Source organism: Rhinatrema bivittatum, chromosome 2 (genome assembly GCF_901001135.1).
Source record: "Rhinatrema bivittatum chromosome 2, aRhiBiv1.1, whole genome shotgun sequence".
NCBI lineage: Eukaryota > Metazoa > Chordata > Amphibia > Gymnophiona > Rhinatrematidae > Rhinatrema > Rhinatrema bivittatum.
This window is the reverse complement of record NC_042616.1, coordinates 55,359,334-55,383,189: the sequence shown is the minus strand read 5'-3', so window position 1 is coordinate 55,383,189 and position 23,856 is coordinate 55,359,334. Positions and strand designations below refer to the sequence as shown.

General features: G+C 48.2%; 1 protein-coding gene across 2 annotated transcripts in view; it reads left to right on the top strand.

Moving 5' to 3' along the window:
- The window catches only part of DHX30 (DExH-box helicase 30), a 122,826-nt gene that overhangs the window by 58,295 nt on the left and 40,675 nt on the right, over nucleotides 1-23,856 (top strand). For both annotated transcript variants that reach the window (XM_029588181.1, XM_029588182.1), the window contains exons 9-11: nucleotides 1,957-2,035; nucleotides 11,110-11,214; nucleotides 11,855-12,030. In XM_029588181.1, the coding sequence (XP_029444041.1) occupies nucleotides 1,957-2,035; nucleotides 11,110-11,214; nucleotides 11,855-12,030 (360 nt within the window). The remainder of the gene's footprint in view (nucleotides 1-1,956; nucleotides 2,036-11,109; nucleotides 11,215-11,854; nucleotides 12,031-23,856) is intronic.

Sequence of the window (23,856 nt, the reverse complement as noted above, 5' to 3'; positions counted from 1 at the left end):
TACGGGGAAGCTCCATGTCACTTACAGTCTCAGGGAAGCCAACAAAACGAAGATTACTCCTCCTCGCCCTGTTTTCCATATCATCTAGTTTAGCTTCCAGCGTTTCAACTTGTTTAACCAGACGCTCCTGTTGCTGACTTAGGGTCTGGGCCTCCCCTTCAACTGCCGCGACTCGTTGCTGCGTGTCTTCCACCTGTTGTTTTATGGCTGATAAGGTTTCGTTCCCAGCAGCAATTTGTTGAGAGAGCTCCACGAATTTGTGTTCAAGGGCCGCCGCGACTGCTCGGGAGACCTCCTCTACCAGCGCGCTCTGAGTCTCTGCCGCCGGTCGCGGGCTCGGTGGTCCGTCCGCCATCTTGGAATCAGTCGGCTTGCCGCATATTTTCCTTTCTCTCTGTGCTTTGCTGGCCATGATGTCCCCGCCGCCGTCAAAAAAGTCCACAATAAGCTTTTGGGAAGCCACGGGTGGGTCTGGAAAAACAGTCTGGTGTGGTTTAAAAGTCCGTTTCGCCGATCTTTGGAGCGGGCCCCGGGAGCGAGGTAAGAGTACGTGTTACTCGCTCATCGGTCACGTGGTTCCTCGGGACCACTGCTTTTTAATATAATTATAAATGACTTGGAAATGGGAACAAGTGAGGTGATCAAATTTGCTGATAACATAAAGTTATTCAAAGTTGTTAAATCACAAGAGAAATTGCAAGAGGACATTGCAAAACTGGGAGACTGGGCAAGCAAATGAAATTTAATGTGGACGAGTGCAACTAATGCACTTAGAGAAGAGTAACCTAAAGTATGGCTACACAATACAAGGTTCTACATTAGGAGTCAGTACGCAGGAAAAGTATCTAGGTGTCATTGTTGGCAAATACTTTGAAATCTTCTGCTCAGTGTGCAGCAGCCAAGAAAGCAAATATAATGTTAGGGATATTAGGAAAGAAATGGAGAATAAAACAGAATATCGTAATGCCTCTATATTGCTTGATGGTGCAACTTCATCTTAAGTAGTGTGTGCAGTTCTGGTCACCACATCTCAAGAAAGATATAGCAGAATTAGAAAAGATACCAAGAAGGGTGACCAAAATGATGAAGAAAGGCTAAAGAGGTTAGGGCTGTTCAGCTTGGAGAAGAGATAACTGAGGAAAGATATGATGGAGGTCTTTAAAATGTGTTATGGAATGAGTAAACTTTAATCAGTTGTTTACTCTTTTGAAAAATACAACGTCCAGGGGCGGGGACGGGACACAATGAAGTTACTATGTAATACATTTAAAACTATTAAGAGGAAATATTTTTCTACTCAATGCATAATTAAGCTCTGGAAGTCATTGCCAGAGAATGTGGTGAATGCTATTAGTGAGGATGGATTAAAAAAAGCCTTTGGGATCTGCCAGGTACTGTGACCTCATTGGCTGCTGTTGGAAACAGGATACTGGGTTTGATGGACCTTTGGTCTGATCCAGTATGGCAAGTCATGTTCTGTTCTATATTTTAATGGAGGTGTGTGTAACAGGGTACTAGCTATTTAATCCTTGGCAGGGCAGGTTGGACTGCCATTTATACATGTGTTTATGCTTTAGTTTTACTTGTTTTTGTTGTTTACTTTTATTTTATTATTGCATTTTATTGTATAGGTATTTTTGCTTTTTATAATTTTTTATATATATATATATATATATATATATATATATATTCTTTTGGGTGATTTTATCTGGAAAGCGATTCATAAATGGAATAAAATGACATGCAGTGTGAGGATCAGTCCTTTGCAGATTCTCTGTGGGCAAGTATTCAGATGTTGTAGATGGGTGTTAGAACTGTGCATCTGTACTCAGTAGAAGTTAATGCAGTGTCCTGAGATAGGCAGTGTCTGTGCTTGAGGAATGTGTGCCGGACAGCATTGTTAATGTTGTGAATGTCTCCGTTGCTAAGGGCTTGTATTTCTCTCTCGTGATGCAGCAGACAGATGGTGACTGTGGCCCTGACCTGGACTTGGTCTCTGATGTCCTACTACAGGTTGATGCTCATGGAGAACCAGGTAGGAGGAAACGTTTGTTTGCTTTAGCAGCTTAGCTGCTAAAACCATTGCTTCCCCTCTGTGTGTAATAGGTATAAAATATAGAATCTAATGCTAGTTTTCTGTGAGTCTGTGCCTGTGGACTCTGCCACACAGTCTGCATTCTTCAGTAGTCTTTCACCATCTATTAATATATAAGATTATCATTGTTTAATATGCATACTTATTAAAAGTAGTTTAATATTAATATTGAGTGAATTTGGATAGGTTGGACAGGAAAATTAGTTTCTTACCTGATAATTTTCTTTCATGTAGTACCACGGATCAGTCCAGACTCCTGGGTTTTGCCCCCCCCCCCCCCTCTAGCAGATGGAGACAGAGAAGTTCTTCAAAACAAACTCCGGCCTTATATAGGATAGTGCCACCTACAGTCTGGCAAGTATTACTCAATGTCAAGCAGGATGGCTCTCAAAACCACTATAACTATGTACAAGAATCCTTCAACAAGAAAAAGAAATAACCGGTTCACTTAACCCCTCTAGGAACTGAACCTGTGGACCCTGAACCTGTGGACCCACTTAAGGAATATCAAACCAAATTTCTGCATATCTGTAAACAAACGAAATAAGAACCGAGCGGACTCTCCCAACTTCCATGCTTCCGACGGGCGGGACTCTAGACTGATCCGTGGTACTACAGGAATGAAAATTTTTCCTTTCCCTGTATGTACCCGGATCAGTCCAGACTCCTGGGATGTACCAGAGCTTTCTCACCTGGGATGGGATCCGGAGAGGCCCGCTTGCAGCACTCCTTCTCCAAATCCTCCAGGACCCGGTGTGTGGACATCCAGTCTGTAATGCCTCGCAAATGTATGCAAGGATTTCCAAGTAGCCACCCTGCAGATCTCCTGTGGCGAAATCATCTGACACTCCGCCCAAGACGCCGCTTGTGAGCGAGTAGAGTGGGCCCTAAGCCCAACTGGAAGAGATCTACCCTGTAACAAATAGACCGAACTGATAGCCTCCTTCAACCAGCAAGCTATGGTAGTCTTGGATGCCATTCAACCTCGTTTGGGACCACTCTACAGTACAAAAAGATGGTCTGTCACGCAAAAGTCATTGGTAACATCCAGATAACGCAACAATGCCCTGCGAACTTCCAACCTCCGCAAGTCTTTAGACAAGGGATCCGATCGGTCTGTCTGCGAAGGCCGGGAGCTCCACTGATTGGTTGACATGAAAAGCAGAAACCACTTTCGGCAGAAAGGAAGTACTGTCCATAAAGAAACCCCCGACTCCGAAATCCTCAAAACTGGTTCCCGACAGGAAAGAGTTTGGAATTCCGACACTCTACGAGCTGACGTAATGGCTACAAGAAAGATTACCTTCAAGGTAAGATCCTTCAAAGTCATTCTGCCGAAAGGTGCCGAACAAAGGCTCAAAAGGTGCCGAACAAAGCGCTGTGAGAACTAAATTCAGACTCCACGACGGACAAGGATGCCTTACCGGCGGACGCAAGTGCTTTGCTCCCCGGAGGAAATGAACCACATCCGGATGCTCCGCTAACGCTACTCCCTGCATAGTACCCCGCAAACAACCAAGAGCCACCACCTGTACCCTCAGCGAGCTACAAGACCCTTGGTCAGACCGTGTTGAAGAAAGCACAGAATATCTGACACAGAGGCCCTTGTAGGAGCCACCTCCTGGTCCAGACACCAAGACTCAAACATCTTCCACACTCTAATTCACTTCAGAAGAATTTTTGAGGTCTCTGCTTTGGGCATTCGGGCAGTGATACACAGTAGTTTTATGCAGAGCATGCTTGCAGGTGAAGGAGACTTCTTTCTTGTCCATCACTAAGGTTGAGCGCTTGGAGGCGGCAGTGGCCTATGTGGCAGGTGGATTACATAACTTGATTAGAACATCTTCCAGGATTATGATGTCAGTGGTTGTGGCCAGCAACTACTATGGTTGAGAAACTGGTCTCCAGATGTTTGGTCAAAGTCTGTTAGGGGCCCTGCCATTCAAGGGCAAGTTTTTGTTTGGGGAGGATTTAGAGCAGCTGGTGAAACACCTGGGAGAGTTCAAAGGACAAACTGAAGTGGGGGAAGAGGTAATTTCCGGCCTGGTCATGTTTTAGGGACAACAGGAAATTTCGGCAGAACAGAGGCCCTTCGCCAGCAAAGTGATGAGGCTCAGGCAGGGTCCAACCCTTTCAGGGTGGGCAGAAGCTGACCTGAGATGGCCCTGGCCAGGTACCAGAGTAGCTAAGCCTTCATGATGAAAAGAGACTGGGCCGCTCTTCTCTTCTGGCTGTTGGAGGGTTGTTAACCCTATTTTATGAGGAGTGAATCTGGATCACAACGGACCACTGGGTCCTAGAAGTGATGAGATGTCTACGTGTTAGAATTTGCTCGGCCAGTATGAAAGACTTACATTGTCTCCCCCTGCTCTCTCCCAATGCAAGCAGGTAGCAGTTTGCGACATGGTGGACAATGTGCAGCACCTGGGGGCTATATTGCTGGTTCCCAGATAGGAACAGAGAAAAGGAAGATATTCCTTTTATTTCATCCTATCGAAAAAGAAGGGAACATTCAGGCCTATTTTACATCTAAAGAAGGTGAATGCGGCTCTCAGGGTGCCATGGTTTTGTAAGGAGAACCTGTGTTCTGTCATTGTGGCAGTACACAAAGGAGAGTTCCTGGCATCACTAGACCTCATAGAAGCATATCTGCATATTCAATCAGGCCAGAGCACCAGAAGTTTGAGATTTATGATTTTGGAGGATCATATTCAGTTTCATGCCCTTCCTTTCAAGTTAGTGATGGCTCTGCGTATGTTCACCAAAGGAACTATGGTGGTGTCATCAGCACTCAGAAGGGAAGGAGTACTGGTGCCACCCATATCTGGACATCTGGATCATTCGGGCAAAATCGGCAGACCTCTGTTAACAGGTGGTACAGCAGGTTATGGAGAGATTGAGGTCTCTGGGCTCGGTGGTCAACCTAGCGGAGAGCCATCTAAGGCCATTCCAACTCCTGGAGTACTTAGGAGCTCTTTTGAACACCCGAATTGGCAAGGTGTTTCTCACGGAGGAGAGGGTGGTAAAACTGCAGAGTTAGGTTTGTCGCCTGTTATGGCTCCCAGTTCTCCCAGTTTGGGATTATTTTCAAGTCCTGGGTTTCATGGAATCGATACTAGAGCAAGTTCCATGGGCATTTGCTCATATGCAGCACCTTCAGCGACAACTCCTATCCTTTTGGTACCTGTTCTTGGAAGAGTTTCAGATTCCCCTTTTGCTCAGGGTGGAGTCCAGGATCAGTCTTCTGTGGTGGCTTGGTCGGACCAATTTGGAGCAAGGGATAGAGTTGGAAGTCCCAGAAAGAGTGATAGTGACCAGTGATGACAGCCTATCCGGTTGAGGAGTGGTGTGTCAGGGACAGGCAGCACAAGACCAATGGTCAACAGAGTAGGCATTGTAGACTATCAATCAATTAGAGACTAGATTGGTGCGCTTAGCATTACTTTCCTTTCTGCTATGGTTACAAGGTTAGGTGGTGCACATTCTCTTGAACAATTCAACGACAGTGGCTTATATCAGTCGGCAGGGAGGCACCAAGAGTTGAATGGTTTATCAAGAGGCACAGGAGTTGGTTCACTTGATGGAGCAGCATTTGGCAGCATCTCACATAGGGGCTGAAGCACCTGGGGGCACCATGCAATATTTAAATTAGGGAGCTGCGTTAGCAAGGAGGCGCTAGGGTTGCTTGTGCGCCCCTAGCGCCTCTTTGCTAACGAGAACCCGATTGGTTTTCCTAACTCGGCTGTCTGCCGGTTATGAAAACAGATGCTGGGGGTTCAGGAAACAGACGCTTGTTAGTTGAGTGTCCGTTTTCTGCACCCTACTGTCAAGTTGTGGTGTTTTTTTTTTTAACTTGTTTAGCTAAGGTTTTCCTCCTACTTAATATTGCAACAGTATCGCAACGATATTAAGTAGGAGGAAGTACAGAAAAGCAGTTTTTTCTGCTTTTCTGTACTTGTTTAAAATGCGCTCAGCTATTAATGCTAGCTCCAGGCAGGCGTTAATAGCTGATCACTAAATGTGTGTCCCAGACGCACTTTTTTTTTTTTTTTTTGCATCGGAGTGAATGCCTAATAACCTCATTCACATACATTTGCATTTGATGAGTGCTGTTAGATTCACTCCGTGTATTGAATAGGTGCTAATCCCCTTATTGCATTAGGGGATTGATTAGCGCTTATTCAACCCACATCCAACTGCGGGTTATACAGTGCGCTCAGCTGAGCGCACTGTATTGCATCGGCCACATAGCCGGAGTGGACAACATGCAGGCAGACTTGCTCAGTGGCAAAAGCTGGACCCCGGAGAATGGGAGTTGTCAGAGGAAGTAATGCTTCTCATTTGGGCCAGGTGGGGAATGCCCCACATGAATTTGATGGCCAGAAAGCCTAGACGTCTCGATTTTACAGTTGTAGGCAAGAACACAGGGCAGAAGAAATTGATGCTCTGGTTCTATTGTGACCACCGGGGATTCTTAATGTGTTTCCTGCTTGGCTGTTGGTGGCACTGGAGACAACCAGGGGAAGTGATTTTAGTGCTCTGGAGTGGCCATGTGTGTAGTGCACAGAGCTCATAGAGAAACAGATATAGAACGCAAAGGGTTTAAAATGCTTGATGCAGGGATGGGGAGGCCGATCTATATTTAAAGATTGCTTGATCATAAACAGAGGAACAAAAAGGTTTAAATGCTTGATTGCACAGAGAACAAGTATGCTGTGAAAAGGTTAATGCAAAGGCAGGAATTTCTGTCAGACACTGGATTTCTGCTCAGCTCCCTGCTGTGATAGTGATTAGCTTTAAAACCACTCTGAACTGCAAAGCCCTGCATTCAGACAGTTTTCTCCTATTGCAAGAATGCAGACAGGAGAGTGAGAACTTGTTTTACTAATTTTATAATTGTTTATATTGTTGGCAGTAGAATAAATAGTAAAACTAGAAAAGAGTGAAATAGCTAATTCAGGGATTGGAGTTGAAAGGCAGGCAGGCAGGAAGGAAAGGAGGCATGTCGTTGCATGTCACAACCAATAAGAGGGGAAGACCAGGGTCAGCGGCAAAGAATTTGAAACGTGCAAGGGACAGTCCTAGGGATAAGAGTGACACTCATTAGGCATAAAAGACTGATGAGAAGCCAGACACCCGAGCACCAGCAATCTACAGACAGCTGAATATAAGCTTGCGCGTGAAGCTTCCCAGCACTGTATTCACGATTTCCCACCCCTGGGCAGTGACTGCTTCCTAGAGATCCTGCCTACAGTGACTGCTTTCGTGTACCTGATTGCCCGATTGCCTGCCTGACTGGGAGCCTGCTTGACCGGACAATCAATTCAGATTCAGAGATCTCTCAGGGAAGTAACTGCCACCGATTTTGTGCATAGCTCAACTTAGCCTCTTAAACGGTTATCATTTGTATTTTATACTATATTCTATTGTAATCTATTTTATTATTGCTAAAAAATATAACCACTTTTTACCTATAATTATCCTCTCTGAGTATTATTGCAATTTATTTAGGAAATGAACAGACAGGAAATGGGGGGAGGGTAGAAAACTTCGTGCTTGGTTCTCATAAGCACACACTAATCCCAGCATAGGTGAGAATTGGCAAAACCTGAGGGATCTTCAAACTTGCGCACAACACACCATATTGACTGTGGTTTGCAGACCTATTAAACTTGGTGGTGGATGGGCCATTAAGTTTTGGTCACCTTCCGAGACTGCTTTGTCAGGATCCAATATTTTTGAATCGGGTGGATCGGTTCTGCCTTGTGGTTAGGCTTTTGAAAGGAAATGCTTGAGATGGAAGAGTTATCCTGAAGATATAATCACCATCTTATTGCAGGCCAGAAGACTGTCCACATCCTTGGCCTATGTTAGTGAGTGGAGGGTTTTTGAGGCTTGGTGTGTCGAACAGGCTTCAGTTTCCCATATCTTGTCTTTTCTGCAAAAGGGGCTAGCCATTAATTTCCTTCGGGTGCAGGTAGCAGCTTTAGGCTGTCTTAGGGGCAAGGTGCAGGGAGTATACCTGGCCTTGCATGCTTATGCGATTCATTTTCTTCAAGGGGCAAAGAGTTTGCAGCCTCCAGTGCAAAGGATATGTCCATCGTGGAGCCTTCATTATTTCTGAGGATGATGTGTGAAGTTCTGTTCGAACCACTGAAGGATTTAACCCTGAAGGTGTTTTTTGTTTTCGATTTATTCAGCCTGAAGAATTTCAGAACTTCAATTGTCCTATAGAGATCCATTTCTGTAGATAAGTCTGGGGTGTCATTGCGCATGGTGACCTCTTTAACCAAAGGTTGTTTCTACTTTTCATCTTAGTCAGACAGTGGAACTTCCTGCTTTTCTGAATTTGCATTTGTCTGTGCCACATGCGAAGGAACTTCATGTGTTGAATGTACAGCAGGAGTTGTTGAGGTATCTCAAGGTGACTAATAGCTTCTGGAGATTGGATCACCTCTTCGTGCTTTGGAATGGGCCAAGAAAGGGCTGCAAGGCATCCAAGGCTAATATTGTGTGCTGGCTGAAGGAGGCAATTGGGTCGGCATACATTTGCAGGTGTTGACCGGTGCTGGAGGGGCTACGGGCTCATTCAGCTTGGACGCAAGCAACCTCCTGGGCTGAGTGTCAGCAGGTGTTTCCACAAGAAATCTGTCGGGTGGCTACTTGGAAGTTAAGTGCTTTCACTAGACATTACCGATTGGATGTCCTGGCACCAGATTCCATGGGGTTTGGAGAGAGTGTACTGCGATCGGGGCTGTCATGATTCCACTCAGTTTAGGGAAGCTTGGGTACATCTCAGGAGTCTGGACTGATCTGGGGTGTGAACAGGAAAGGATAATTGGTTCTTACCTGCTAATTTTTGTTTCTGGAATACCACAGATCAGTCTAGAGCCCCACCTGGTTAGGAAAGTCGACTCGTATTGGTAATATGTAAATGGTGCAGAGTTGCTTGTTGGGTTGAATGATGTTCTAATTTGTGTTCTTGGAAGAGTTCCAATTTGTGGCTTCGCCTTCCTCTTGCTCATTGAGGGGGAGTTAAGGGTCTGTTACGATTATGGTTATTCTTGGCTTGGGTACAGGTCATACTGAGGGGACTGTAGGTTAAGTAGCAGTGTCAGTAACGCTTTTCTTCTCTGTCTCCATCTGCTGGCAGGGAGGCAAAACCCAGGAGTTTGGAGTGATCTGTGGTATTCCAGGAATGAAAATTAGCAAGTAAGAATCAATTTTCCTAATTTCGAGACTTCCATCATCTCCCTCAATTTCCCCAGTCCCTTCTCACTTATATTCTCTTAGCCCTGCCACATTCCCCCTCTCCCAGCCATTTTCCCATAACCCCTCCAACCTCTGTTTCACAATCCCATCCTCTTTCACTCAACCCCCCTCACAACCCACTCATCAACTGTTTCTGTTACCCTCCAGGCCCACCTCTCCCCTTTCTCACACAATCTACTCCCAACCCCACCATCATAACTCTCCCATCTCGTCTTTTCCTTATTTTATTTATTTTTTTTAAGGTCTCTTTTATACCGACATCCGTTGACACATCGCATCGGTTTACAAAAAACAAAAACATTACCCTACCCCTACCCCTACCCCTACCCCTACCCCTACCCTACCCCTACCCCTCCCCTACCCCTACCCCTACCCCTACCCCTACCCCTACCCCTACCCTACCCCTACCCCTACCCCTACCCCTACCCTACCCCTACCCTACCCTACCCCTACCTCCACGTCTGTAACCACTACCTCCCCCTGCCCTGCCGGCATTGTTGATGCTACAAGGAGGAGAAAGCGAGCAGCAAGCATGTTGGACCACATCCTCCTCTGCTTGCTGGAATTGAATGTTGCTTTCAGCTGTGGGACAGTGTTTGATTAAAAGCAGCAATTGGGCTTGGCTGACCTGACCAGAGAAAAGATATGGCCTTACATGCTGCTGGTCATCTGCTCTTGGAGAAACATGGGGTGAGGGAGGTAAATCAGTGTAATAGGAGTTAATAAAAAAATAAACTTTTTAAAAATCTGGTGGTGGGGGTGCCATGCCATTGAAATGCCCATTGCATGTGCCATTACTAATCACGTTCCTGCAGAGGGGGGGAAAGTTTAAGCTGGCATGGAGGGATTGTAATATTCCAAAGGAGGGTTGTGGCTACTGTGGCAGGGCTGTCTTTGAGAGAGTCCCAGTGTTTCTTTATTTTATTTTGAGGCTTGGCCAAGCCCAGGATTAAAGAGGAAACCTGTGGGTAGACTAAGTGAGCTGGCTATGAGGAGGAGTGATAAGACAGCAGAGCCATCGCTGCCACTGCTGATGTTGCTGTGCCGAGAGAGAGCAGAGGTGGCATGCAGTAGGCTGGCTGGTGGTGAAAGGAGAGAGGCTCCAGTGAACAGTAGGAGCATCTGTGCTGGCTACTATTGTTGCAGTCATGACTAGCCGGGGGTCAAGTGGTGAAATCAGTGACAGCACTGCAAATCCAGAAGTGAGACCCGGGTCATGCCACTTTGACTCTCAACCATGGGGAACATAAAAAATTAATAAATGAAGGACTAGAAAGCAGCAGCATCTGAAAGCACTGACAAGGAACAGCAGCCCGAGCCTTAGTTTCCCCACCGACTTGGCTGTATATATACACGCACACAAGGCCTCTGGTCTTATACAATTCTGCAGTCATGGGAAGGTCTGCAAAATCTGCCCTTTCCCGTGGAATTTGATAATCCAAGTGAAATCATCGCAGGAGATCAGAGAGCCCAGTCGGTGGGGAAAACTGTTCGTTGTCTGCTTATCCATTCTATATTCCTACTCCCCTTTGTTTAGCAGTAAATGCTTGCATGTAGTTTATTCCGTAAGACCTCCTTCCATCAGTCATTCGTATTGTTCCTTTCTCAATTGCAGACTCCTGAGAAAGGAACAGTGCAAATGACTGATGGAAGGGAGGACTTGTGGAATAAACTCCACACCTGCAATTACTGCACATTGGTCTTTATATCACTTTGTCACCTCTTCCTATTTGTGCCCTCAGGTGGGATCCTTTGCTTTCTGCCTGGCTGGCAGGAGATCCGAGGAGTTAAGCAACGCTTGGAGGAGAGACTTGCTGTAGAAAAGGAAAAGTACTTGATCTTACCAGGTGAGAGCAGAATCTCTGCATTTCTGAAGGAAAGACGAGAGGGCATAGGAGGAGTGGGGACACAAAATACTGTGGTTCTTTGTGACATTACTTGAGCTTTGGGTTACTAGAAGAAAACAGACTGTGAAATACCTACAGTATCTGAATGTAATCCACTTTGAAGTGTCACAAAAGGCCGAATATAAATAATAATAATGGTGGGCTGGTAATTATATGACTTCATGAGCAAGGGCAGTTGATTTCATGAGCTGACCAGGCCTTTGAGAGCATAAAACAGGGATTCTCATCTGAAGCACCAAGCAGATACGAGTTGAGATTCAGGCCTCACGTTTTTATGGTGTGACTTTGAGCAGTATGGAAACACATTCATGGCTTCTGTGGCATGTGGGCAGGACTTAGAGGTGATGTGGCTGGTGAGCAAGGTGTAATGGCCAGCAGGCAGTATGCCATAGCTGTTGGGAAGGGATTTTAGTAACAATAACTGTGGGCAAGGCTTTTACTGGCTCTAGGGATGGCAGGCAAGGATTTTGGGTTGCTTATGCTGGTGAGCCGAGTGTCATGACTGGTGGTGAATGCTGGCTGATGCTACAGCTGAAAGATAGTGGTACAGATTGTTTCATTATTCCTCATTTGGTTCCAGTGCACTCTAACATTCCCATGATGGACCAGCAGTCTGTCTTCCAGAGGCCACCACCTGATGTCCGGAAAATAGTTCTGGCCACAAACATTGCAGAGACATCCATCACCATTGACGATATTGTCCATGTTGTGGATAGTGGCACGCAGAAGGAACAGCGCTATGATCTGAAGACGAAGGTACCAGTCTCACAAGTGCTTTGGTTCCAAGCGGCTCACTTTACCTTCAACCTCAAAAACAACTTTATTGAAGGAGAAGTCTCACGCTTTTGCCACTAGACAGGTTTCTTTGAAGACAAGCAGATTAGCCGTACAGGTCATAGGATGGCACATGGCTCTGACAGTTGGCACCACATGCAGTGACTGGCTGATCAGCTTGTCTTCAGTGAGCACCCGTTAAAAGCAACTTCGCTTTACGATATGCATCCTCATTGAAGGTATTGAAAGTGTTACTAGAGTTTCAAAAAGTATTCAGCAGACCAGTTACAGGTGAAACCTTACTCTCTGAGCTTTACATAGACATTTCAAGACCAGCAGGTATATTTTATTTATTTATTTTATTTAAAGTTTTTTATGTACCGACATAACACTGTGAGTATCACACCGGTTTACATTGAAACATTAACTAAGCTTATTATGCTTTACAGAGAACTCTTCACGAATACGAGTAACAAAAACTAATTATTAATGCGAATAACAAGAGCAAGAACTTAATGAGAATAAGATGAGCTTAGCTTACAGAATTTTACAGCGAACTCTTTACAAGTGCGAATTTAGAAGCTGGGGTGAATGGGACGGGGCGAGGGGGAATGGGAAAAGGGGTTTTAAGAATAGCAAGTTATTCTCTGAGTATATGGCTAAATTAATTACAGACATTATTTGATAGTCTGGAAACAATTACAGAATTAATAACTGTAGGATGATGAGGATGATTGATTCTAAGGGCACAGTGATAAATTACCTAAAATCTGGCAAGAATGATGTATTTGTTTTCCCATTTATTTATTTAACATGTTTTGTATACCGTCATTCGGTTTTGCCATCACAACGGTTGACAGGAAAAAAACATATGAGGACAAAGTATCATTAGGGTTTTAACAGAGAGTATGATAGAGGTCTTAAAGATCATGAGAGGTCTTGAGCGAGTAGATGTGACTCAGTTATTTACACTTTCGAATAATAAAAGGAATAGGGGGCATTCCATAAAGTTAGCAATTAACACATTTAAGACTAATCGGAGAAAATTCTTTTTCATTCAACGCACAATAAAGCTCTGGAATTTGTTGCCAGAGGATGTGGTTAGTGCAGTTAGTGTAGCTGGGTTCAAAAAAGGTTTGGATAAGTTCTTGGAGGAGAAGTCCATTAATGGCTATTAATCAATTATACTTAGGGAATAGCCACTGCTATTAATTGCATCAGTAGCATGGGTTCTTCTTAGTGTTTGGGTAATTGCCAGGTTCTTGTGGCCTGGTTTTGGCCTCTGTTGGAAACAGGATGCTGGGCTTGATGGACCCTTGGTCTAACCCAGCATGGCAATTTCTTATATTCTTATAGTATCATAGTTGAAAAAAAATAGATAAAGTGAGTGATAATTTTCTTCTCTCACTATTGAGAGAAACTGAAATCAGAAAGTTAGACCACCAAAACCATGAAGTTATCTTTATGGGTGGAAGAATATTAGAAAACAAGTTTTAGAACACAGATCACTAGAGATTTAGGAAAACTAGGTTTGTAAAATGTATCTTCCAGAGCACAGGAGCATTATGTAAACCAGATTCCCTTCTCTACACCAATCCAGATGCATGGGTTTATTCCCCCATACCAGCAGATGGAGACAGAGGGTGCACCTTTTTTCCAAGACATCAGCACTCGTACTTGCGTGGTACAGCTCAGAGAGAGCCAATATTCTCCATCTCCAGCAGATGGTAGGATGTGCTGGTCAGATGCAGCAGGATTTGATCCCCCGGGCCGGGCTTGATCTGGTAGAGTGATTAACAGTTGCACTGGGAAGCTTTGGCTACCTATTTTTGAGCGGCCTGCGGACCAGGCACCTGGTTGTCAGGTTATCAAGCCTTGTTTAAGATTCCCAGTTCCTGAGGGGGGCTTGGTGGAGCTGGGGGGTAGGGAGGAGAGGTAGGAGAGGTAGGAGGTAAACTTATCACTCTGAGAAGGATCTTCAAACAGAAGTTGCCTCTTACTCTCACCCCTGTACCACCTCCTTTTCCCTCCAAAATATATAAAAAGTGAACACTTGAAAAATCTGAAGGTAAGTAAAGCTTTGGAAAGAAAATCTTGATATTCTCAGGTCTGGGGTAATTCTCAGTCTCTTTTGGCAGGGGAGGGTCTTCAATTTACTGCACAGCTTAGCAGGGCCTGCCCCCATGCCTGAATGCAGCTGCTGTTGTCCAGTCTGCGGGAGCTGTCGATTTGGTAATGCTGCCAGCTGCTATTGCTATGCCTGCAGGAGCATTATGTAATACATCATAGCAAAAAGAATGCAGTATCAAGTATGTCCTTGTGTTTTCAACATATGTGTAATAATTTTTTAAAGGAAAAGCGGCAGCTCCACTGTGGTTCAAAAGATAAGCTTATAATGGCGAGTCACTCAACACGGATCCCATGTTTCCCTGTACGTACCTGGATCAGTCCAGACAGTGGGTTATGTCCCCAATCCAGCAGATGGAGTCAGTCAAAGCTTTGAGGGGGCGTCACCATAAGTGCTACTACCCCCTCTGCAGGAGTTCAGTATCTTCTGACTCCAGCAGATGCGAGTAGGGAATACGGGTTGCTCCCGATTACCTCAGGCATTCCTTGTACTTCTTTATCTGATTTTCTTCTCTGCCTACTTCTTTTTGGATCAAGTTTTGTTAAAAAAAAAAAAAAAAAAAAAAAAAAAAGTGTAAAGTGAGTTAGAGGGCCCTAATTGGGAGGCGTGGCTTCCCTCTATGTTTGTCTGCTCTCTCCTTCTTCTTTCGTTGCGTGCGGGGTAAGTGCAGTGTTTGTTTTTTGCTTCTTTCCCTGCAGTTTGCTTCGACGGACGGTCGCAGAGGCCAGTAGGACCGGCCTCTCCGCGTTCTCTCTCTTGCCTGTGGCCATTTTCGCGGCTCCTCGTGGGCTGCGGAGGCAGGCAGGGAGGTCGTCGTTGGCGGGTCGCGCGGCCAGGAAGGCCCCCCCGCGGTGCCGTTTTCGTCCTCGGCGGGCTGTGCAGGCCGTCCGGGCCCCCCCGCAGCGGCGCTCCCGTTCTCGGCCCCCCCCGAGGCTCTGCCGGGTGGTTTTTTTGATCTGCCGGGCCTGTTTCCTGCACAGCTCCGATGCTGCGGCCAGAGCGCTGCTCTGCTTGCGGCGAGCCGGGCTCGCGGATCTCGAGGGAGGGCATCTGTGCGAGGTGTCTCCCCGGGGGGGAAGGCACCTCGCGGCCCCGCATCGATTTCCCTCGTCTCACAGGCTTGCCCGGGCGGCGGGGGCCGGCCCCTCCCCCATTCCTGGCGGGAACGGCGGCCATCTTACACTCTGCACGCCCTGAGGGGGAACAGACAGCGCTGGGGGCCGGGGATGCTGGGGAATCCCCGCCACACTTACTCCCGGAATCGGACCCGGAGACAGTCCCGCAGGGGCCGGGTTCCCCGGGGCCCCCCCCCTCAGAGCCCCCCTCGGGTAGACAGGGGTTTTCCCCAGAGTTTATACTTTTGCTGCACACCGCATATCTGCAGAGCCTGGAGGCTCCCACGGGACCTCCTCCAAACAAGATGCCGCGGCCCTCGCTACCTTCACCGGCCCCCCCCGCTCCGGCGGGTGTGGGGGCCCCTCTGCCTCCCGCTCGTGCCCGGCTCCCGGGGAGCTCGGGGACTGCGGGCTCACGACCAGGTTCCCCTGGATCGGATCCGGCGGATCCGGGTCAAGGGGACTCCACTTCAGAGGGTGATGATCCGCACACACTGCGTCTGTTCCAGCGGGAAGAGCTGGAGGACCTACTTCCACAGGTTATCAAGGAGTTGGACCTCGATCCACCGCCGGAGCCGCCCGCGCCCGTAGCGCCCGCTGTGGTCACTTCCTCAAAGAAGGGGGATCCGGTCCTGGCAGCCCGGAGACCGAGGGCTCGGGCTTTTCCCATTCATGATTCTTTCCTTCAGCTTCTCACCGGGGAGTGGGATGCCCCGGAAGCTTCCTTTAAGGGCAGCCGGACCATGGAGAGGCTCTACCCGCTGCCGGAAGATTTTCTCGATCTCATCAAGGTACCTAAAGTGGACTCCGCGGTGACAGCGGTCACGAAGAGGACAACCATCCCAGTGACAGGGGGAGCGGCCTTACGAGACGCGCAAGATCGCAAGTTGGAAGTCTTCCTCAAGCGGGTCTTCGAGGTCTCCGCGGTAGGTCTGCGGGCGGTGATGTGTAGCTCGCTGGTACAGCGGGCCAGCCTTCTCTGGGTTCAACAACTGCTCACATCTCAGGTCCTACCGGCCGGGGAGGCCGCCCAGGCGGATAGACTGGAAGCTGCGGTTGCGTATGGGGCTGACGCCTCCTATGACCTGTTTCGGGTCCTCGCCCGCTCCATGGCCTCGGTGGTAGCGGCACGGCGCCTCCTATGGCTCCGCAACTGGGCGGCGGACACATCCTCCAAGTCGAGCCTGGGCTCCCTGCCATTCAGGGGCAAGTTCCTGTTCGGGGAGGATTTGGATCAAATCATCAAGACGCTGGGGGAAAATGCGGTTCATCGCCTGCCGGAAGACAGGTATCGCTCCACCAGGGCATTCTCGTCCTCGCGGACCAGAGCCAGGGCGCAACGGCGCTACCGGAACTACAGACCGGCGGCAGCCAGGCCCTCTGCCCCCAGGTCTCAGCCCTGGTCTCGCTCCTTTCGCGGGCGCCGCCCCGCGCGGCCCGCCCCCGCAACTGGACAACCCTCTCCCAAGTCCTCGCAATGATGTTCAGCTCGCCCACTCCGCCGTCCCCAGGATCGGGGGGCGACTGGCGTTCTTCTACGAGGAGTGGGCGCAAATCACCTCGGATCAGTGGGTCTTGGACACCATCGGACAAGGTTACGCGTTGGAGTTTGTCCGCGCTCCAAAGGGACGGTTCATCTTCTCCCCTTGCGGCTCGGACACCAAGCGACAGGCGGTGCAGTTGACCCTGGACAGACTTTGGGAGATAGGCGCCATTGCGCCCGTGCCCTTCGGAGAGGTGGGCTCGGGCCATTATTCCATCTACTTCGTGGTGCCAAAGAAGGACGGATCCTACCGGCCCATTCTGGACTTGAAAGAAGTCAACAAATCGCTCCGGGTGGTTCGGTTCCGCATGGAAACGCTGCGGTCCGTGATCGCGGCGGTGCATCGCGGGGAATTCCTGGCCTCCTTGGACCTGACGGAGGCCTACCTCCACATCCCCATTCGCCGGGAGCATCATTGTCTTCTGCGGTTCAAGATCCTGGATCAACATTTCCAGTTTGTGGCTCTCCCGTTTGGGCTAGCAACGGCTCCGCGCACTTTCACCAAGATCATGGTGGTGGTGGCGGCTGCCTTGCGGAAGGAGGGGATTCTCGTTCATCCTTACCTGGACAATTGGCTCATCCGAGCGAAGTCTTTTCAGCATGGACAGGAGGCTGTAGCCAGAGTTATAGAGTTTCTGCAGTCCCTAGGATGGGTTGTGAACTTTTCCAAGAGCTCCCTGGTACCCTCGCAGCGCCTGGATTTCCTGGGGGCGACCTTCGACACCCGTCTGGGCGCGGTTTTTCTACGTCAGGACAAGGCGCGAGCCCTGCGGGATCACATACAACGGTTTTCTGCGTTATCGGTTCCCACCTCCTGGGACTATCTGCAGCTCCTAGGGGTGATGGGTTCCACCATCGACATGGTCCCTTGGGCATTTGCGCGCCTCAGGCCTCTACAGAGAGCGCTTCTATCACGTTGGAAGCCGCTTTCACAGGACTACCAGGTGCTCCTTCCTCTACCGCTGTTTGCCAGGAACAGTCTAACCTGGTGGATGAATCCGGAGAATTTGGCCCGCGGCATGTCTCTCGATCTGCCAAATTGGGTCGTGGTAACCACCGATGCCAGTCTCGTAGGATGGGGAGCGGTCTGTGACCGCAGCGCCACGCAAGGGACGTGGTCCGCGGAGGAATCGAAGTGGTCAATCAATCTACTGGAGACCAGAGCGGTCAGATTAGCGCTCCAGCACTTCCTGCCACTCCTCCGGAACCGGGAGGTCAGGATCTTATCGGACAATGCGACGACGGTGGCCTATATCAACCGACAGGGCGGCACCCGCAGCCCGCAGGTCGCGCTCGAAGCAGAGAGGCTGATGCAGTGGGCGGAGCGGCATCTGGCCCGCCTGGCGGCCTCGCACATCGCGGGCGTGGACAACGTACAGGCCGATTACCTCAGCCGTCAGCTCTTGGACCCCGGGGAATGGTCCCTCTCCGACGAGGCGATGCAGCTGCTCGTTCGACGGTGGGGACCCCCCCACCTTGATCTCATGGCGTCCGCACGAAATACCAAGGCTCCCCGGTTCTTCAGCCGCCGGAGAGAGCGGGGAGCGGAGGGCGTGGACGCTCTCGTACTCCCGTGGCCGGCCAACCTGCTTCTTTACGCGTTCCCGCCGTGGCCGCTGGTGGGAAGACTACTCCGCCGCGTAGAGGTACACCAGGGACCGGTGATCTTCGTCGCTCCGGAGTGGCCAAGACGACCTTGGTTTGCGGACCTGCTCCAACTGGTGATCGACGGACCCATCCGTCTGGGACATCTCCCCCGCCTCCTTCACCAAGGCCCGGTATTTTTCGACCAGGCAGAACTCTTCTGTCTTGCGGCCTGGCTTTTGAGAGGCGCCGCCTCCGGCGCCGGGGCTACCAGGAGGCGGTAGTCTCAACACTGCTGCGTTCTCGAAAGACTTCGACGTCGGTGGCCTATGTGCGAGTCTGGAAGGTGTTCGAGCTGTGGTGTGCCGGACTGAACACGAGTCCCTCTGAGGCTTCGGTTCCTCAGATCCTTCAGTTTCTGCAAGCAGGGGTGGACAAGGGACTTGCCTACAACTCACTCCGGGTTCAGGTGGCCGCCCTTGGCTCGCTCCTGCGGGACGGGGGTTCCCTGCTACAACACCCGGATATTCTCCGTTTTCTCAAGGGTGTCAAGCACATGCGACCTCCGGTGCGGAATCCTTGTCCCTCCTGGAGTCTCAACCTGGTGCTACGGGCCATGTCGGGACCTCCGTTTGAACCACTGCGGAATGCGACGATCAAGGATCTCACTCTCAAGGCGGTGTTTCTGGTGGCTATCTGCTCCGCTCGGCGCATCTCGGAGCTGCAGGCCCTGTCGTGCAGAGAACCCTATCTCCGGTTCTCGGATTCCGGGGTTTCGATTCGTACTGTTCCCTCCTTCCTCCCGAAGGTGGTGTCCGCGTTCCATGTGAATCAGACGGTGGAGCTTCCTTCCTTCTCCGCTTCGGAGCCAAGGTCTCTCCGGCTTCTGGACGTCAAGCGCACCCTGCACCTCTATCTGGAGGCTACGAATGACTTCCGGACTTCTGACCATCTCTTCGTCCTCTGGTCCGGCCCTCGGAAGGGGGCTCAGGCCTCGAAGACGACCATTGCCAGATGGTTGAAGGCTGGCATTGCCGCTTCCTACATTGGGGTGGGGCGGACTCCCCCACCCGGTATTGTTGCGCATTCTACACGCTCTCAGGCGGCCTCTTGGGCGGAGACCCGCTCGGTCTCCTCTCAAGAAATCTGTAGAGCGGCCACCTGGAAATCGCTACACACGTTCTCCAGACACTATCGTCTTCACCTCGCTTCCTCGGTCTTTGGACACTTTGGTGAGCAGGTTCTACGAGCGGGTCTCGCAGGACCCCACCCGGTTTAGGGACGCTTGGGTACATCCCACTGTCTGGACTGATCCAGGTACGTACAGGGAAAAGAAAATTATTCCTTACCTGCTAATTTTCGTTCCTGTAGTACCATGGATCAGTCCAGACGCCCACCGCATTTGGGTCCTACTCCTGCTCGACGGGGTTTTTCCCTCTACGGGACGGTAGTAATTTCTGTCTTTCACGATTGCTCAGTTTTTCACTGTTTGTCACAGTTCCGTTTTGGGGTTGACACGCTGACCTTTTGTCCTCCCACCCGTTGGTGGGGCGGGCACGGTTTTGTTGCTTAGGTTATACGGTTGATTGTTGCCGTTCCTTAAACTTGATCCAATTTGGGGGTTCTTGGTTTACTCGGGCTTGGATATACTCGATACTGAACTCCTGCAGAGGGGGTAGTAGCACTTATGGTGACGCCCCCTCAAAGCTTTGACTGACTCCATCTGCTGGATTGGGGACATAACCCACTGTCTGGACTGATCCATGGTACTACAGGAACGAAAATTAGCAGGTAAGGAATAATTTTCTTTTCACCTGTAGGCTGCGTCGGGAGGGACGGAGAAGTAAAGCTTTACACTTTAAGATAAAAAAAAAAGAACATTTATCAAAATCAAGGACCAAGAGATGGGGAAAAAATATCCATTTAGAGTACAGTTCACATATCTTATACGTTATTATATCAGATGTACAGAGAGAGCAAACCAAGCAAACACACATTGATATTTAAAGCCCCTGAAAAGGCGCAAAATGCCAGAAGCCAATCAAAAGTGAGCAAACCCGTGATGGGAGCCATTAGCATACTAACCCAAAGTATGGCACATAACAAAACGAACCTCCCAATGCTAAGTAAAAAAAAACTCCATTCGATTTCATTGTTTAGACCCTGAGGGGATAGACTATTTAAACGAAATATCCACCTCTGTTCTCTCTGGATCAATATTTCAGAGACATTCCAGCCTCTAAGCGGAGGAGGTACTACGTCAATCACAAAAAATCTTGAATCCTCCGAAGAGTGGGATAACACGTTTCAATGTGCCATTAAGCGGGCAGTATCATGCTGGTTATTAATGCTAGAGTGATGTTCAATCCGGTTTTTCACCGGATGTGTCGTTTTCCCTACGTAAAGTTTCTGACAGGGACATTGTATCACATAAACGACTCCTGCCGTCTAACTTGAAGTTGACAAATGTAAGCGATATTGTTTGTGAAACCAGATGATGAAATGTCACTAAAGATAAAGACAAGGCACAAACCGAATGTCATACACAGGAGTAATGGCCGGCCATTGAAACTGAGGACAAAAAAGAAGACTTCAAGTCAGCATGAGCCAAGGAATCTCTCAGGTTCTTGCCCCGATGAAAAGTAAAACGTATAGGACAATCAAAAATTTTATGCAAAGATAGTACCTGCTAATGGCGGTGTATAATAGTGGTCAGATCCCGAGCACGAATCGAAAAAGGTAAAATATGATTCACGCATGACCCCAATGAGCGGGTTTTCGGTAAAAACAGAAGATCATTTTAAGACATTTTGCAGATACCCACATTCAGTGAATAACAGCAAATGATTAAAACCCTGGTGGAGAAGGCTTGTGTATATTACTAACCGGGAAGCCAGATATTTGCTAGTAGAATTTCCCATTACCCCGTCTTTTTATACTCTTCCGAAAATTCACAAGTCATTGCAGAATCCACTGGATTGTCCTATAGTTTCTAGCATAGGATAGCATTGGAACCACTATGCTAGTTTGTTGACTATTTTTTGCGTCTTTTGTTTCTAAAAGTCGATCCTATATACAGGACTTGGGCCATCTACTTTCTCTATCACAGGATCTACCATTGCCAATAAATCCTTCTTTTCTGGTTTCATTGGACATTACATCTTTATATACTAATATTCCTCAGGATAAGGCCCTTGATTTAGTAGAACATATATTGAATTTGCGTAGGGATAACCCTTGGATTCCTCCATCTTCTTTACTTGAACTTACTCGGGTTGTGCTTACAAGGAATTTTTTAAAATTTGATTTGAAGTTTTATCAACAAATAAAAGGTACCGCCATGAGTGCCACTATGGCGCCCAGTTTGGCCTGCCTGTATGTGAATAAATTTGAAGATCATATTTATCCCTCTCTTTGGATGTCCTTCATTCACATTTGGTTAAGATAAAGACACTCTTTACGTCCCGCAAGCGAAAACATCCTTAAGGAAGCGTGCCATATCGACAGCAGGACCCCATCAATGGAACGCATTTTCTCCTGACCTCAGGCAAGAGCCGTGCCCAATGACATTCAAAAAAAACCTCAAGACTTGGCTATTCAGCCAAGCCTTCCCTGACACCTAACCTTCCCTCTCCCTCTGCCCGATTCATTCTAGCTGACACTTTAGTAAGTCTCCTCAGTCCAGTACATTGTCTCTACTTGTTTCTCAGTTATCATCTCACCGGTTTTAAGATGACATGTTTGGTTTCTGTTATGCTTTATGACCCGATCCATTGTTAATTGTATCGCCCATGAGCAAATTTTGCATTACATTGTAAACCAATGTGATTTGTATCTGTTACAGGAACGTCGGCAAAGAAAAGTTAAAAATAAATAAATATATTGATGATGTGTTTATTTGGACAGGCACTGATGTCTGGTTTTTTTTCTGTTTTTCGGTTGGCTTAATACCTGTAATCAGAATTTACAATTTAGTTTCACTATACATCCTAACCAAATTTCATTTTTAGATATTATGATTTCATATGATCCTAGTGGTTTCTCGGCTTCCATTTTTTAGAAAAATCACCGATCGGAATACTCCATTCCCTGTACGTACCTGGATCAGTCCAGACAGTGGGTTATGTCCCCAATCCAGCAGATGGAGTCAGCACAAGCTTTGAGGGGGCGTATCCATATATACTACTACCCCCTCTGCAGGAGTTCAGTATCTTCTGACTGCAGCAGATGCGAGTAGGGGAATCAGGCTTCCCCTCCTTTTCCTTCACTTTCTTGCTTGATTATGGCTTGTTGTTGTCTTTTTCTGTGGATCAAGTTTGTATCAAGTTTGTATTAAGTTTAAAAAAAAAAAAAAAAAGGCAGAGTTCTTTCAACTTCTGGGGAGTGGCTTATCTTCCTTGTCTCTTCTCTGCGGCCTTGCTGTTTATTTCTCGTTGCAGCCAGGGGTAAGTTTGTTTTTCCTTTGTAGTTTTTTCCTTTACAGCTCAGCCCCCGGTGCCCGCGAAAGCCGGTGGACCCGGCCTCTTCGCTCTTTACTCCCTCACCTGCGGCCATTTTACAGCTTCTCATGGGCTGCTGAGCCATTTAGGGAAAGATGTCTGGGGCGGGTCGTGTGGCCAGGAAGGCCCCCCCCCGCGGCACCCTCCTCTATTTTCAGACAGCGGGCAGTGCGGGCCGACCGGGCCCTCCCGCAGCGGCGCCTTTGTGCGCGTGGCCCCCCCCGTGGCTTTTTCTTTTCTCCTGCAGCGATCCCGATGCCGCGGCCGTCCCGCTGTGCGGCCTGCGGAGACCCGGGGTCCCGGATTTAAATAAATATATTGATGATGTGTTTATTTGGACAGGCACTGATGTCTGTTTTTTTTTCTGTTTTTCGGTTGGCTTAATACCTGTAATCAGAATTTACAATTTAGTTTCACTATACATCCTAACCAAATTTCATTTTTAGATATTATGATTTCATATGATCCTAGTGGTTTCTCGGCTTCCATTTTTTAGAAAAATCACCGATTGGAATACTCCATTATCCTTTGACAGTCACCATCCCTATAGTTTAAGGAGCAATATTCCAGTGGGCCAGTTCCTGTGGCTCAGACACTTCTGTTCTTCCAACTCAGATTTTATCCTCCATGCTAAGCAGATGTTTCTTCGGTTCAAGGAACATGGGTACCCGCAAAGCATCTTAAAACGAGCCTTTAAACGAGCTCTTTATGAAAACTGTGATCTTCTGTTTTACTGAAAACCTGCTCATCGGGGTCATGCATGAATCGTATTTTACCTTTTTCGACTCGTGCTCGGGATCTGACCACTATTATACGCCGCCATTGGCAGGTGCTTTCTTTGCATAAGATTTTTGATTGTCCTATACGTTTTACTTTTCATCGGGGCAAGAACCTGAGAGATTCCTTGGCTCATGCTGAATTGAAGTCTTCTTTTTTTGT